The sequence below is a fragment of the Apium graveolens genome, chromosome 5, assembly GCF_009905375.1.
Source record: "Apium graveolens cultivar Ventura chromosome 5, ASM990537v1, whole genome shotgun sequence".
Classification (NCBI taxonomy): Eukaryota; Viridiplantae; Streptophyta; class Magnoliopsida; order Apiales; family Apiaceae; genus Apium; species Apium graveolens.
The window spans coordinates 175,786,749-175,800,628 of record NC_133651.1 but is presented as its reverse complement, the minus strand read 5'-3'; the positions used below and the strand labels follow the sequence as shown (position 1 = coordinate 175,800,628).

The 13,880-nt window shown below is 36.1% G+C and overlaps 1 protein-coding gene across 3 annotated transcripts; it reads left to right on the top strand.

Moving 5' to 3' along the window:
- The first annotated feature begins 4,361 nt into the window (after positions 1-4,361).
- On the top strand, positions 4,362-13,592 carry LOC141724630 (VIN3-like protein 1). Of its 3 annotated transcripts, XM_074526842.1 has the most exons (6): positions 4,362-4,527; positions 5,829-5,896; positions 9,885-10,527; positions 11,536-11,633; positions 11,718-11,846; positions 11,965-13,592. In XM_074526842.1, exons 2-6 carry the CDS (start codon positions 5,866-5,868, stop codon positions 13,155-13,157), a joined length of 2,094 nt encoding a protein of 697 aa, XP_074382943.1. In that variant the 5' UTR covers positions 4,362-4,527; positions 5,829-5,865; the 3' UTR covers positions 13,158-13,592. The 3 variants fall into 3 exon arrangements, with proteins under 3 accessions (XP_074382943.1, XP_074382942.1, XP_074382944.1); XM_074526841.1 differs by having other exon boundaries at positions 4,364-4,527; positions 11,536-11,846; XM_074526843.1 differs by lacking the exons at positions 4,362-4,527; positions 5,829-5,896 and adding an exon at positions 6,008-8,362 and having other exon boundaries at positions 11,536-11,846.
- The last annotated feature ends 288 nt before the right edge of the window (positions 13,593-13,880 follow it).

Sequence of the window (13,880 nt, the reverse complement as noted above, 5' to 3'; positions counted from 1 at the left end):
CAGCCTGCTCAGGACTTATAAAGTCCTTAGGGTCGACTAAGCCCGGGTACTTCTCAGAAACCGCCTTCACGGCCGCGTCCCATCCCTGAGTAAACTGTAGGGAATAAAGACCCTCATCATGAATCTCCATGAGATTCTTAAACTTGTCAGAATCCATGTAGTCATCGATGAGCTTATCCTTATCGCTCCTAAGTTTCACCAGCTCGGAATGAGCCTGAGCCAGCTCCTCTTTCTTCGTGTCCAGCTTCTTCTCCAGGACCTTGGCTCTCTCCTCCCATTTCTTCATCTCTTTCTCAAACCCATCTGAGTTACCCTTCCAGGACCTAGCCTGATGGAGGGCCGCCTGGAAGTAGGTATTACTCTGCAAAGAAATATGTATGAGTTAGCACAAGTTCGTTGGAATACAAGAAAGTTGGGATTCAAAGAAGGAGAGAAAGAAAATTACCGCAGCTTGGGCTTGAGAACCCAGAAGCTCAATAGTCTCAATATCACTCCCCGTAACAATGTCAGTAAAGTCATGGGGAGTGACGGAGTGATAAGACCAATCTTTAGCGTGTTTGGTGGATCCAACCACCGTATCGCTCCTCCTGAAGCCCCAGTTAGGCCTGAAGGAATGTGCCTTAAGTGGAGGATCCACATCGTCCCCCAGCTCGACCACCGGGACGTGGGGCTTAAGAAAAGAAGGACCGTCAGGTTTGCTCCTAGGGTCCCTGTTTAGCTTGGCCCTTTTCTGACGGCCTGACTCCCCCTCCTTAGGCCTGTTAACATTATTGATGGCCTCGCAAGCTGAAAGGAAAAGTAGAAGGAACATTAAAATCCAGAAAAAAAAAGAAAAAGTGCGATTAAAGAGAAGGAAAAATAATTACGCAGGTATAAATTTACCCTTATCACTGGCCTGGGAGAGACCAACTTTCTTCAAGGAAAACTCCTCTAAAAGGGTCCAGGTATCCGTTTTCCCATCATCTGAAATTAAGGCCTGGTAGGCCACCTCCTCCTCATCAGTCAATCTGATACTACCAGGACTACCATCTGATACCTTGCAAAATGGCCTACGGAAGAGTGTGGCCCAATCACCCCCAGCCCAGGTCAGCCTCACAAACTCATCCCTCCATTTAGGGTTGTTCTCGACTATAGAGTTACTATCAAAGATATGGGGAACTTTGGGTCGTTGGCGAATTAAAACCCATCCCGGTTGACTCATGGAGCTATTATAGAATTGGAAAACTTTCCTAAAGACAGCTACGGAAAGAGGGAAGTTATTCCTGAGACAAAGGACCATAAAACAGATAATATTCCTCCAGGCGTTGGGAGGGAGTTGACAAGGGTTGATTTGTACATCGGCTAATAAACGAGGAATAAATTCGTGGAATGGGAACCTAAGACCTGCGGTCAGGGCTCCTCGATAAATGAACAGGGTATCCCCCTCCCAATTACAAGTCCTATCCCCAGGGGCGGCTGGAGTGATCCTAAGGTGGGGTGGAAGTCTGTACAGGGTGTTCATAGACTCTATTCTACCATCTAACTCATGAAAAGTGTTACCATGATTATACGAATCTAACTCAGATAGAGAAGGATATTCATCACCTCTCGAGTTAATCATGTCAATGAGAGAAGTATATGGAGATTGAATTTGAATGTTTGTACCTCTCTTAGAGACATTCATCTTCTGCAAACGAGCCAAGTCGCGGTCCGCCATTGATATACTTCGTTTAAAAGCTTGAAACCCAGAAATACTTGAGAATGGTGGAGCTACGGTGGCTGTGTGCTCGCCGGAAATCGCCTACTCAAAGGGAGAACTCTAGAGAAGTTTGTAGAAGAAAATGAGAAATGAGAAGTGAAGTGAGGATTCTCACTTCACACTACACTTATATAGGCGAAAAGCTCGGAATACGAGGCGTTTCTAGGCCCATTTAGCCAGGCCCAACCTAAAAGCCCGTCTACTAGAAATATCAGGAATAATCTAGAAGCTCATATGGAAAATGAATGGTCAAAAATCGACCAGAGTTTTAAACTAAATCCGATCAGAGTCCTGATCGATACAAAAGAGAATCCTGATCGATATATTATTCGAACAGAAGGGAAGAAATCCCCTAAATCCGATCAGAGTCCTGATCGATACAAAAGAGAATCCTGGTCGATATATTATTCGAACAGAAGGGAAGAAATCCCCTAAATCCGATCAGAGTCCTGATCGATACAAAAGAGAATCCTGGTCGATATATTATTCGAACAGAAGGGAAGAAATCCCCTAAGATCGATCAGAGTCCTGATCGATACCAAAGAGAATCCTGGTCGATATATTATTCGAACAGGAGGGAAGAAATCCCCTAAGATCGATCAGAGTCCTGATCGACACAGAAGAAAATCCTGATCGATATTCCATTCGATCAGAATGATAGAAAATCACTTAATTCGATCAGAGTCCTGATCGAAATCGATCAGGAATCCTGATCGATTAAGCACGTGTAACAGTCGACTAGGGTGTCACTTTGAAGATCAATTCGATCAGAGCCCTGATCGAAATCGATCAGGAATCCTGTCGACCAGAGTGTAAGATCCTGAGTTAATTCGATCAGGATCCTGATCGAAATCGAGTAGGAATTCTGATCGATTTGGCTGAATCCTGATCAATTTCTTCTGCATCCTAATCAATTTTGTATGCATTTTAAACCAGAAAATTACGGATAAATCCAGAAAATTGCGGATAAATCCATAAAATTGCGGATAAATCCAGAAAATTACGGATAAATCCCAGAAGTTAAGGGAAAATCCTAGAAAATTAGGGATAAATCCCAGAAATTAAGGGAAAATTCCAGAAATTAAGGATAAATCCCAGAAATTAAGGGAAAAATCCGGAAATTAAGGAATAAATCCAGAAATTAAGGATAAATCCCAGAAATTAAGGAAAAATTCCAGAAATTAAGGATAAATCCCAGAAATTAAGGGAAAAATCCGGAAATTAAGGAATAAATCCAGAAATTAAGGATAAATCCAGAAATTAAGGGAAAAATCCAGAAATTAAGGATAAATCCCAGAAAAATAAGGAAAAATCCCAGAAAAATTAGGGAAAATCCCAGAAAAATTAGGGAAAAATCCAGAAATTAGGGAAAAATCCCGGAAATAAGGGAAAAATTCCTGGAAATCAAAATAATTCCTAAATAAAAGGAAAAATTCGTTGTAAACGTGTAGGTCGCTCCACACTTTACGGAAAAACGAAACCCTGTAAGGGAACAAATAGACTTAACTTCTGCGAAACCTATTCAATGTTTCCCAAAAGTTGGGGGGCAAATGATAGGGATAAATAAATTATGATTGTATAATTAAATACTGCATTAATTGTACAAGTTGTGGGCTGCTAGGCCCAATAAAAAGATATATGAAACTCAGACCAGAAAGGTTAAGCCTGATGGACCAGATCAGGCCTGGTGGAATAAAAAAGGCCCAAAAGCCCTGATTATTAATTAATTTCGTAATTAATTAATAAGGGAAAAATCAGCTATTGAGAAGAGTCCCGATAAGGATATAAATCCTTATAGATTAGCCTCAAGGGGTCCTAAAAGGATAAGGGATCAGCTTCCTACTTCCTAGGACTCCTAAGTCTATCCTAATTCAGAGGCTTGTCCACCAAGTCTCCTATACCAAGTCCAAATCAAGGACTCCCACATCTATATAAGGGGTCTCACCCCCACCAATCAGAACTACGTTTTTTGACTTGATCCTTGGCAATCAGCAAGGTACGTAGGCATCTTGTTAAGGCAGATTGAGTCACGAAACACAAGAGCAGTCAAATCGAGCCTCGAAGCTCACGTTCCTTAGTATTAAATACAGCAATTATATATAGTAGTTTTAATCCATAACACCAACGTTATCAATTTAAACAAATTTAAATGTTTTTAAGAAGTTATGAACATATATGTATACTAATATAATTATTATGAAGTCATAATATTTAAAATTTTAAATGAATAAAATTCAAAATTAAATTCAAAATTTTTAAAAAATTATATAATATTAAACAAAAAATCCGTGCAATCCGTGCATCGCACAAGTTTTTAGGTTTTTAGTAAATTTTAAAAGTTGTTGCATTCATAGTTGGTCCATGAAAATGAACCCTAGGAAAGGTTGTTCATCACTTCATCTCATCTGACGGTCAAAATCAAATAAGCTAAACACTAAAATACTAGTACAAGATTTAAGAGAGGTGAAATGCATTGGATTACTATTTAGAAATCATGATGTTAAAAGGACTTCAAATAAATCAATCCCCTCCCCTTTAAAAGAGCGTGAACACCACCACCCAATCACAGTCGACTAACTCCGTACCTTTTTGTAACAGAATCAGGTTGAGTCACGCGCGCGTGACATTACTTGTTTAAGGACAACAATACTTTGAGCTCTCGTTTGCCCCAACTAAATCCAAACCTTGTTCAATAAAAAGGAAAGGAGGTTAACAACAATTGACTTGATTGGTTTAGATTGTATTGTCTCTCCAAACCCTAGACTAGATTATTCTAATTTTTCTTACAGGTACTTTTAATGTCTTTCCTCATCTTATTTTTATTAAGATTCATGTAATTATTTGTGTCTATATGCTCTATATGTTGCAATTCCGTGATTCTTAGTCTTTATAGATCTGTGATGCTTTACATGATATGTGTTTTGCTAATTTGTTATGTGCTTTGTGGTTTTTTTATAGATTGGCTGTATATAAACTATATATGCTGTTTTCATTATGTAATTGCGAGTGCTGCTGAATTTAGTGTTTGGAGTCTTTTTATTTGTAGCATTCGTATCGATTTCTTGTGATGTTGTTTACTGTTGCGTGGCTTTACTCTCTCTGCATTGAAATTCGGATTAGGATTAATGCCATGTTTGCATTCTATGAATCTATAACTTGCCATGTTCAGCTTCAGGATTTGGTAAATCGGTGTGTGTCAACCTTTCTTAATAAGGGGTATCACCTTGAATGATGTACTTATTTGGGATATCAAGTATTTTCTTTTATATATTTCCATGTTGGTGATAATATAGTTGCTTGCTTCCCGGTCTAGAGGTTCCCACGCTAGAAAGATCCGTACTTTGATACTTGTAACTAATTTGTCATTGTAGGTTTCTTCACATGACATTATCTGTCAGAACTCGGAATGTTTTCTTTTTAGGGACCGCATGATTAGTATTAAAGTTTATGAAGGCTGCAATTACATATAAGTTTTATGCACATTGCTGCAATTTTTATCATTTTGCTTTTTTATACATTTAAGTCTGTTATTTTTTATATACCTATCCTGGCTATTGGTTATAAAATTCAAGTTTACGTTACTGTAAGTTCAAGCAAGATTACTTTTCTATTATTAGGAAAATTTGTCATTACCTTAGGAAAGCAAACTATTTTCATAATCCCTGACTCGGATGCATTTGGAACTTGTAGTGAATGATTTCATCTTGGGAAAAAATTGTGATATGTGTATATATGTGATTTACTACCTCCGTCCCATGGAATTGTATACGTTCACTATTTGCACGCATTTCGAGGCTTCTATAAAGTATAGTTTCATAATGTTTTTTTAATTTTTTTTTCTTTTGAATAAAAGTTTAAACATAAAACTTTTATTCAGGAAAAAAAATTAAAAAAAAATATTGTGGAGTTATGTTTTAAATGAGCATTGAAAAGCGTGTCAAAAAGTAATGTATAGAATTCAGTGGGACAGAGGGAGTATTATATTGTCGCATAATAGGTAATAATTAATATCTTTTATCATCTTGTGCGAAGCATTGTTTCAATTAGATGCTGACAAGATCAAGGTTCTATGCTAATATAATTGTCACAGGGGGAGCGGATTCATTTTCATATCTAGCTACCACGACATGGATTTAGAAGAAAAAGCGGTCATTAAAGGTTGAATTTTAGTATTTACATCGTTTAGATTATACCTATGTTTTTTTTTCGTTTTGAATATTTAAGTTGTACATGCCTTTACTTTCTTCATTGAGGTAAGCTTTATTTTAGTTTTCAGTTGAGTTAATCTTACGTCCAGTTTAGTTTTCAGTTGAGGTAAGCTTTCTTTTTTCATTGTAATTTTTTTTCCTCTGTAAATTTGTCAGTTTTAAAATTCTTATATTAATTTTTTTTATTTTCTCATCACTTTTTTGATGTCAAGTGCATGCAATGCTTCAAACATCCTTTGAATTTTTTCCTAATTTGTTTTTTAGAAAATGCATAAACTGTATTACTATCTGTGATAAAAATTAAAGTTTATGGTAGAAGCATACTTGTGTTTTACATATTTATACTGAACAAAAAACTTCTTTTTAGCTAATATTACGTGTACATGGGGGGATTCTGGTCCATCCCACCAAACTTGCATTTTTTCAAGGTGTGTATAAGATCTAGATAAGCAAGTCGTACGTGACGGATCACATCTATAGTGTTGCTGTCTGAAGATGAGCAATTTCACATATTGTAGATTTATGCCAAACTATTCACTGTTTAGCATTAGGGGTGAGAAGACTATCCTTCTGGTTTAACTTAGCCATTGCAAGTATACGTGTCCTCTGTCCCTTTAAAATAATTGTCTGCTCCTCTTTTGTCAGATGGCCCTCCATGAAGCACATGGATCTTGGTATCCTACTCCAGTTTCTGTTTCTACTTTTGCATTTCAATGCTTTCCTCGTATGATTAATTCCCCCACTATTTTGGCATCACCTAAAATAAACCTACCAATCATCCCATAGGATTAAACAAAGTCACTCGCCTTATGACAGATGATCCATCAGCTTTTAATCTTTCTCACTCATAAATGCCTGTAAGTGTTGTATTGTTCAAACATATTCTTGTCTGTCTTGTAGATAATAAATTAGACAGTTTAGGGTGTCTGAAACTGGTTTTGTAGATGGATGAAGATTAAGAAAGGGACATCAGATGAAAGGGAAAAAGCAGAATACAAGTAAAAAAGAAAAAAAAAGCACATCTATAAAAGGATAGAAATAAAGCCAAAAACTCAAAATTATAATGAGGAAGATAATCCAATTAATCAGCGTTATCCTGTAATTATATTTCATTTACTTCTTTGCCCTAGTACTATATATGTGTTGATACTGTTAAGCAACAACCCATGCCATAAGGGAAGCTAGGAAGCACGGACACGGCTAGGAAACTGCCGAATGCATGTCGGATACGGCCGACTGGGAGACGTAGCACCGACACGGCTGAGTACTCGTCCAACTCTCCGTATCCTAGTTTATGCTTCCTGTGAAGAACTACCTTCCCTCCAGTAGAAATTTATGCTTATGAACATACAAAAACCATTCGATTTTTGTTTTAGTTTCGAACATGTTTTTGGCTCTACAGATTATAAAATAAATGATGAAAGCTATTCACAATTTGCCATGGGTGATAATTTTTAAAGAGTATAGGACTCAACTGAAAAGGTCTTTGGGAAACAATTGATGATGGCCGCTCAAGTTGGTGAAACATACCTTATGGAATATATGTTGTATGAACAGACAACAAAGTAATTTATTGGATGAGCAGACAAGTGCTTGTACCTATTCTTCTGTATTATGTTTTTTCCCCTCTATTTATTACTGAATTGGCTACTAAGCTCGGCTTTCACCTTTAAGATAGAAGTATCGATATGGTTAAAGGTAGAGGTCTTACTAAAGTACTATTTGGCAACAAGGCAACAAATAGTATTTTATATATTTAGGCTTTGAATAAGGACACAAGATGGTCATTATATGTATGAGTCTTTGTTTTTCCAGTGCCCATTTGTTCATAATGAAACCTTATGGGTTCAAAAAATTTGATTAAAATTATATCAAAGTGAAAATAATATAAAATATTTTCGCTCACTGCTGTAATATTAACATTGGCCTTTTAGGTATTGTATTCAAATATAGAAATTTTTTAGATAAATAATTAAATAAATAAATAAATGTATGTATAAAAGACCTCACCAACAAACAATATGATGTACGGGTGACCTTGGGACACATCGAGAATAGAGATTACAACAAACAGATGTCAGTGCACAATAATAGAAGAGTTGTTACCTAGTAACTCCAGACACCTAAATTTTTTTATATAAGTCTATTTATAAATTTAGTGGGCTTTATTCGGTCAAAATGTTTTCTATCGAGTACTCAATTGATTCAGCCCTCGCCCTCTAAATATGTGTAATTATGTCTGATCTGATGGTTAATGCCCTTCTCTGCATATGCAGATAATTAGTTTGCTGAATCCATAACAGCATATATAAGGTTGTGATATCTAACTCCAACTGGGTTTGTTCCTTGTCCGAGGATTCCATTTGGTGATTCTCTGTATTTTGTTTATATATATTGAATATTAATAACGGAAAAGGTAATCTCTACTTCTGCTCTCTTACAGAGTATTTCTGAGACTTTGCAACAATTTTCTCCCAATCCTCCATCTTGATGCCAAGGAAAAACTTTATTATATTTGTGTATTCAAGAATATCATAGGTTTCAATTGATCATTAAATCTTATATCTGTTTCTAGGTATATTAATATAATTCATTTATTTGCCATCTGATCTGTTCAAATACAGATTTGTTTTGTGTTTGAATGGAATACATCCTTTTCTTGAGATCTCATCCAATTTGATGAATTTTAAAACAATTTTCACAAAACGTATTGCTAAAACTTGTGTTCTGGTTCTAATATTATTCGGTTCGATTTAATTTCTTTTTAAGTGATCCTATATCATTTACTTCTTTTGTAACTTGATCTGTTTAGATGCAGATTCAGTAGTGCCTAAATTCAAAAAAGCCTGTTGATAATTTCCTAATCAACTGTCTTAGGAATTGTTATAGGATACTTTAATTTGGGTTCTTTCTTATATAATTTTGTATTTCCATTTTCAAATTTTACCAAGAAATATTGGTAGAAGTTCATTGATCGTAGATTCAGAGTTTGGGTCTTTTCTGGTCTAATATTATGTCTAAAATGATGCACTTGCACAAATTCCATTTAAGAAGATAAGATTTTTAGAGCTAGTTAATGGTGAGAAAAAGGTAGAATCTAGAAACGAAAAATATAAAAACTTGAGCTAATGCTTCAAACAAGACTATATAGTTTGTTTGTCCTGTAAGAGTTGTTATCACTCAATTAATGTCCTTGAGCAACCCTCAATTATTACTGGACTACTACTTTTCTATATTTGATATGTTGTTAATGTATTATTGTTTAAGGCTTAGAAAGCAGTTTAGCATTTATGAATCATTGGTTGGTATCTGAAAGTATCTTATAAGGCTTTAGTTAGTTTTATAAACTAGTTAAGGTAATATATGAGTATATTCTTACGTTTTGTTGTGGATTATACTGGTTTAGGTGTCACTTATGAGTGCTTTGATTTAACCTATTCAGGCTATCTAGTTTAGTTTTGAATTCTGCAGAATATAATGAGATGTCTATCCTTTATGTACTGAGAAAGATGTCAAGAATAATTTGATATTACTCGCCCTGTCAATCAGGCTCTAAGATCCTATATATTTACTAGTGTAGTCTACTTGTTTCAAATGTGCTTGAAGTCGAGTATGAAAATCCTATATGTTAACTGTTGCAGTACACATAAGAGTTGCTATATATTGTTATGCAAACTCATCAAACCAAATGAAAAATATTTTTGAACAGAGTATGTATGTAGTTCGGCTTTCTTCCTTAGTTGACAAGGTTCAGCTTATATAGTTTGGATTTATGATAGATGTGATGATTTATTTGTTTATTGTTAGTATCATTTTCATGCTTTACCTTGACCTGTTAAGTTATCCAGCATTTTCTTTTCTAATTTAGTTCAGTTTCATTAATTAATGCTTGACTGATACAAGTGCTCACATTTCTATAATGTGTTTTCTCTTCGTAGTTTCTGGTGTTCAGAGTCTTTCTTCCAGTGTGCAAAGCACTCCAGAGAAAAATGGACAGTTGGATGATGCTTCTAGAAGTCCAGAGCTTCTCCAAGAGTTTCTTATATTAGGTTCAAGGAAAGATCTTTCCCGCACTTTCTTGGATAAGGAAAAGAAGCATTCTGCTTCATCACAATGTAAGATGCTGCCCAACCATTTTCCCAAGAGTGGTAAGAGAACTCTAAAGAATCAGGAGCTAAGGAGTGCATCAATCAACCCCAAAAATCAGCCTTCAAAGAAGCACAGCAGGAAAGCAGAGAACCCCTCTAAAATTCAAGTGATTCCAGAGGGGTCTTCTGATTTTAGATCTTCAAATTTATTGATCTGTCAAAATTCTGCCTGTAGAGCCACTCTAAATACAGCTGACACCTTTTGCAAAAGATGCTCTTGCTGCATCTGTCACTTGTTTGATGACAATAAGGATCCAAGTCTTTGGCTGGAATGTGCATCCGTATCTGCTGAAGATGAGTCATGTGGCTTATCTTGCCATCTTGAGTGCGCTTTCCAACGTGGAAAACTAGGCGTTGTTAATCTTGGGCAATTGCTTCAGCTAGATGGAAGTTATTGCTGTGCTTCCTGTGGTAAAGTTTCGGGAATACTAGGGTAAGCTGCACTTCTAAACTCAGTTTTAATTGGTGATCTGTTGGTTAATTCCCCTCCTGAACCCCCACCATCGCTGCTAGACCCATAACTATGTAGCAAATTTATAATACAATATAGCAAGATAAATATGATACAGAATACAATTTTTTTTTAACTTATAGACTTGTCCTACTTCTTAATCATTAAAACTACTTGGCCGCATAAAAGGTCAGGATAACCAAATTTGAATACAGAATCAAGAAGTCTAGTTCTCCATTCTTATACCTTCATTAATTGTTGAACATTGATAATGCGGAACAAGGAATTAAAATATTCCTTTGTATTTGTTTTATGTTATTAGTTAAGAATGGATTTGACTATAATTTATTAGATAATTAATATATTAGGTAAATAGATTATTAAGAAGATTCTAGATTATAGTAGTAGAATCATAAAATGATTTGTTTTCTTTATTATAAAGGTTTTACTTGGTGACTAACTTTAGGGATTTACTCCTATATAAGGAGATATAATCTTTATTATAAAGAAGACTTTGATTGACTAATGAATTGAGATTGTTCTCTCTCTTTTTATGGGTTGCGATCCTGACAAACTTCTCTTCTGCGGTTGAGAAATCCTAGGGGTAGTCGTCCTTCAGAGTTGAATCGCCTTAGGGCGTGGGTGTACTGCAGTTAATCCACACTTATCTATCATTTTGTTGTGTTTTTATTCTTGTCCTGCATTGATCTTCACAGACCAATGTGCTGATGTTCTTTTACTTGGTCATGTATAACCACCTTCTTAGTTCTTATTAGTTATTGTTAGAGAAGCACTTCGGTTGAAAATGACTCCGATGTGTTATGAATCTCTTATGCCTTTCAGTTTTTCGCAGATCAACTTTTTTTTTATGCTTTACCTTTTTTAGTTGTATGAAATAAAAATAAATATGACAAGTATATGTAGCACTGAATTTGATCTTTCCTGATTAGAAATTTGAGTTTGTCTTGACGCAAATTTCATATTTGGCAGCTGTTGGAAGAAGCAGCTTAATATAGCCAGGGATGCTCGGCGTATTGATATCCTCTGTTCTAGGGTAGACATAAGCTTTAGGCTCTTAGATGGAACTTGTAAGTTTAAAGATCTCCATGAGATTGTTAGCAAACTCAAGGCCAAACTAGATGATGAAGTGGGTCCAGTGAATGACGTTTCAGGTAAGATGGCTCGGGGTATTGTTAGCAGGCTATCTATAGCAAGTGATGTGCAGACCCTTTGCACACTTGCAATTGAGAAAGCAGATGAGTGGTTGGAAGCAGTGTCCACTGCAAACCCAAATTGCATTGGTATGTTTAGCTACTTGTATCTTCTTACAGTTGCTTTTTAATGATTGGCTATGTTGTTTATTTAAATAAAATTAAGACCTCTTTTTCCCTTAATTTTGCATGCTATGACTTCCCACAGAGGGTTCGTTACCAGCAGCTTGCAAATTTCTCTTCGAAGAAGTAACATCATCCTCGGTTGTGATTGTTTTGATAGAACTGCCCACTTTACCTCAAAAAGATATTTTGGGATATAATCTCTGGTATTGCAAGACTAGAGAAGAATCATACACAAATGAGCCTGTGTGCGTTTTCCCAAGATCTCAGAGAAGGCTATTAATATCCAACTTGCTACCTTGCACAGAGTACTCTTTTCGCATAGTATCTTACACAGAAGCAGGTGACTTGGGACACTCTGAAGCAAATTGTTTTACCAAAAGCGTGGAAATTATTCATGAAAGTCTTAACAAAGGTGCAGCGAATCGTAAAAAAGAGAATAGCCAAGTTGGTGGAAGCTCAAGCTTCAACATAGAGCATAGTACTTCAGCAAATGTTGAATTTAATTCTGGTTTCAAGGTCCGTAATCTTGGGAAGATCCTCCGTCTTGCTTGGGCTCAAGAGCACGGCTGCCTTGATGGTCTTTTTGATGCTAGTACAGAAAACTGCTGTGGAGTTAGTGAAGAGGTAAAGCCTGAATGCAAAAAAGATTGCCTGCCACCCGTCTCACGCGAGCTTGATTTAAATGTTGCTTCAGTTCCGGATTTAAATGAAGAGCTAATACCACCAGTTGAATCCTCTAAGGATGAAGATAATGAATGCACTCTGGAAAGAGCTGTTGGTGCAGATGATGATGTGGTCTCGCATGATAATCATGGAAATGGTGTAGTTAGGTCACATGGGAGTGGCGACTCCCAAAACTGGACCCAGAGACCAACTGTTGAGGTATCGACTGTCAACTCACAGGATGGAAAGATATCAAGGAAGAGAGCAGCTTGTGCAAATGAGGAAATATATGATTGTGATAGCACTTTGATAAATGGATCTCCATCTAAAATTGGTAAAGTATCAGGTTCTTTGGATGAGAACTTTGAGTATTGTGTAAAGATCATGCGTTGGCTGGAATGTGAGGGCTACATTAATCAAGAATTCAGGAAAAAATTACTAACATGGTTCAGTTTAAGATCAACTGAGCAGGAACGCCGGGTGGTTAATACCTTTATTCAAACTCTAATTGATGATCCTAGTAGTTTGGCAGGTCAATTGATTGATTCTTTTTCAGATATGGTTTCCAATAAGAGGGCACAAAATGGTTTTTGCAGTAAGCTGTGGCATTGAGTTTACAAACTGCGGAAATGACCCACTGAACTTAGTGTTAGTATCCCATCCTGTAATCACAATGGCTGTTCATTGTACAGACATTCCCTTCCCCCATCATCACATTCACCGGGAAAGAGATTCATTTTACTGTGGACAACATGATGTTGGTGGATAATTTTCTTTGTTCTTTTGGGACGAGGATTGCTCGACTCAAGGAGACTCGCAGTATGAAAGCTGGTACTTATTTTTATTTTTTCGAATTTATTAATTATGACAGCCACATTGATGTAGTATGTAAAATGCTTGCACCGGTAGATATTCTTGGTAAATTTATTGCCTTTTATTTTATAATTTTCTTGGTTTTCTTGCGACGAGGATTCGCTTGCCCGAGAGAGAGTCGCAGTAGGAAAGCTGTTAGTTACATATAATTTATATGAAATTATAATTAAGACAGTTACATTGATGGAGTAATATGCCTAATATTCGTAATTGATGACTTGTTCGTTGTTTTTTCGTATCCCTGGTTTAATAGGAGTATGATGTTATGCCCCCTCCCCTTGTCTCAGTGATCACTTGTTTTTGTTGCAAGTCGTAGTTAAACCACTTTAAATTAAAGTAATAGGTTTAAATTAAAGTAATAGGCTAATTGGCTTCGGATCACGAAAAAAAAATATTTTAACTAGTTTAATATTTTATCGGGAGTAAAAATGGAGTGTCTCCACTATGTTGGAATTAAAAAAT

Coding starts and splice junctions, on each gene's coding strand:
- LOC141724630 (XM_074526841.1), top strand. CDS start 5,866: ATGGATTTAGAAGAAAAAGCGGTCATTAAAG. Junction 5,897..9,884: donor AGAAAAAGCGGTCATTAAAG/GTTGAATTTTAG, acceptor TTCTCTTCGTAG/TTTCTGGTGTTCAGAGTCTT. Junction 10,528..11,535: donor AAAGTTTCGGGAATACTAGG/GTAAGCTGCACT, acceptor CATATTTGGCAG/CTGTTGGAAGAAGCAGCTTA.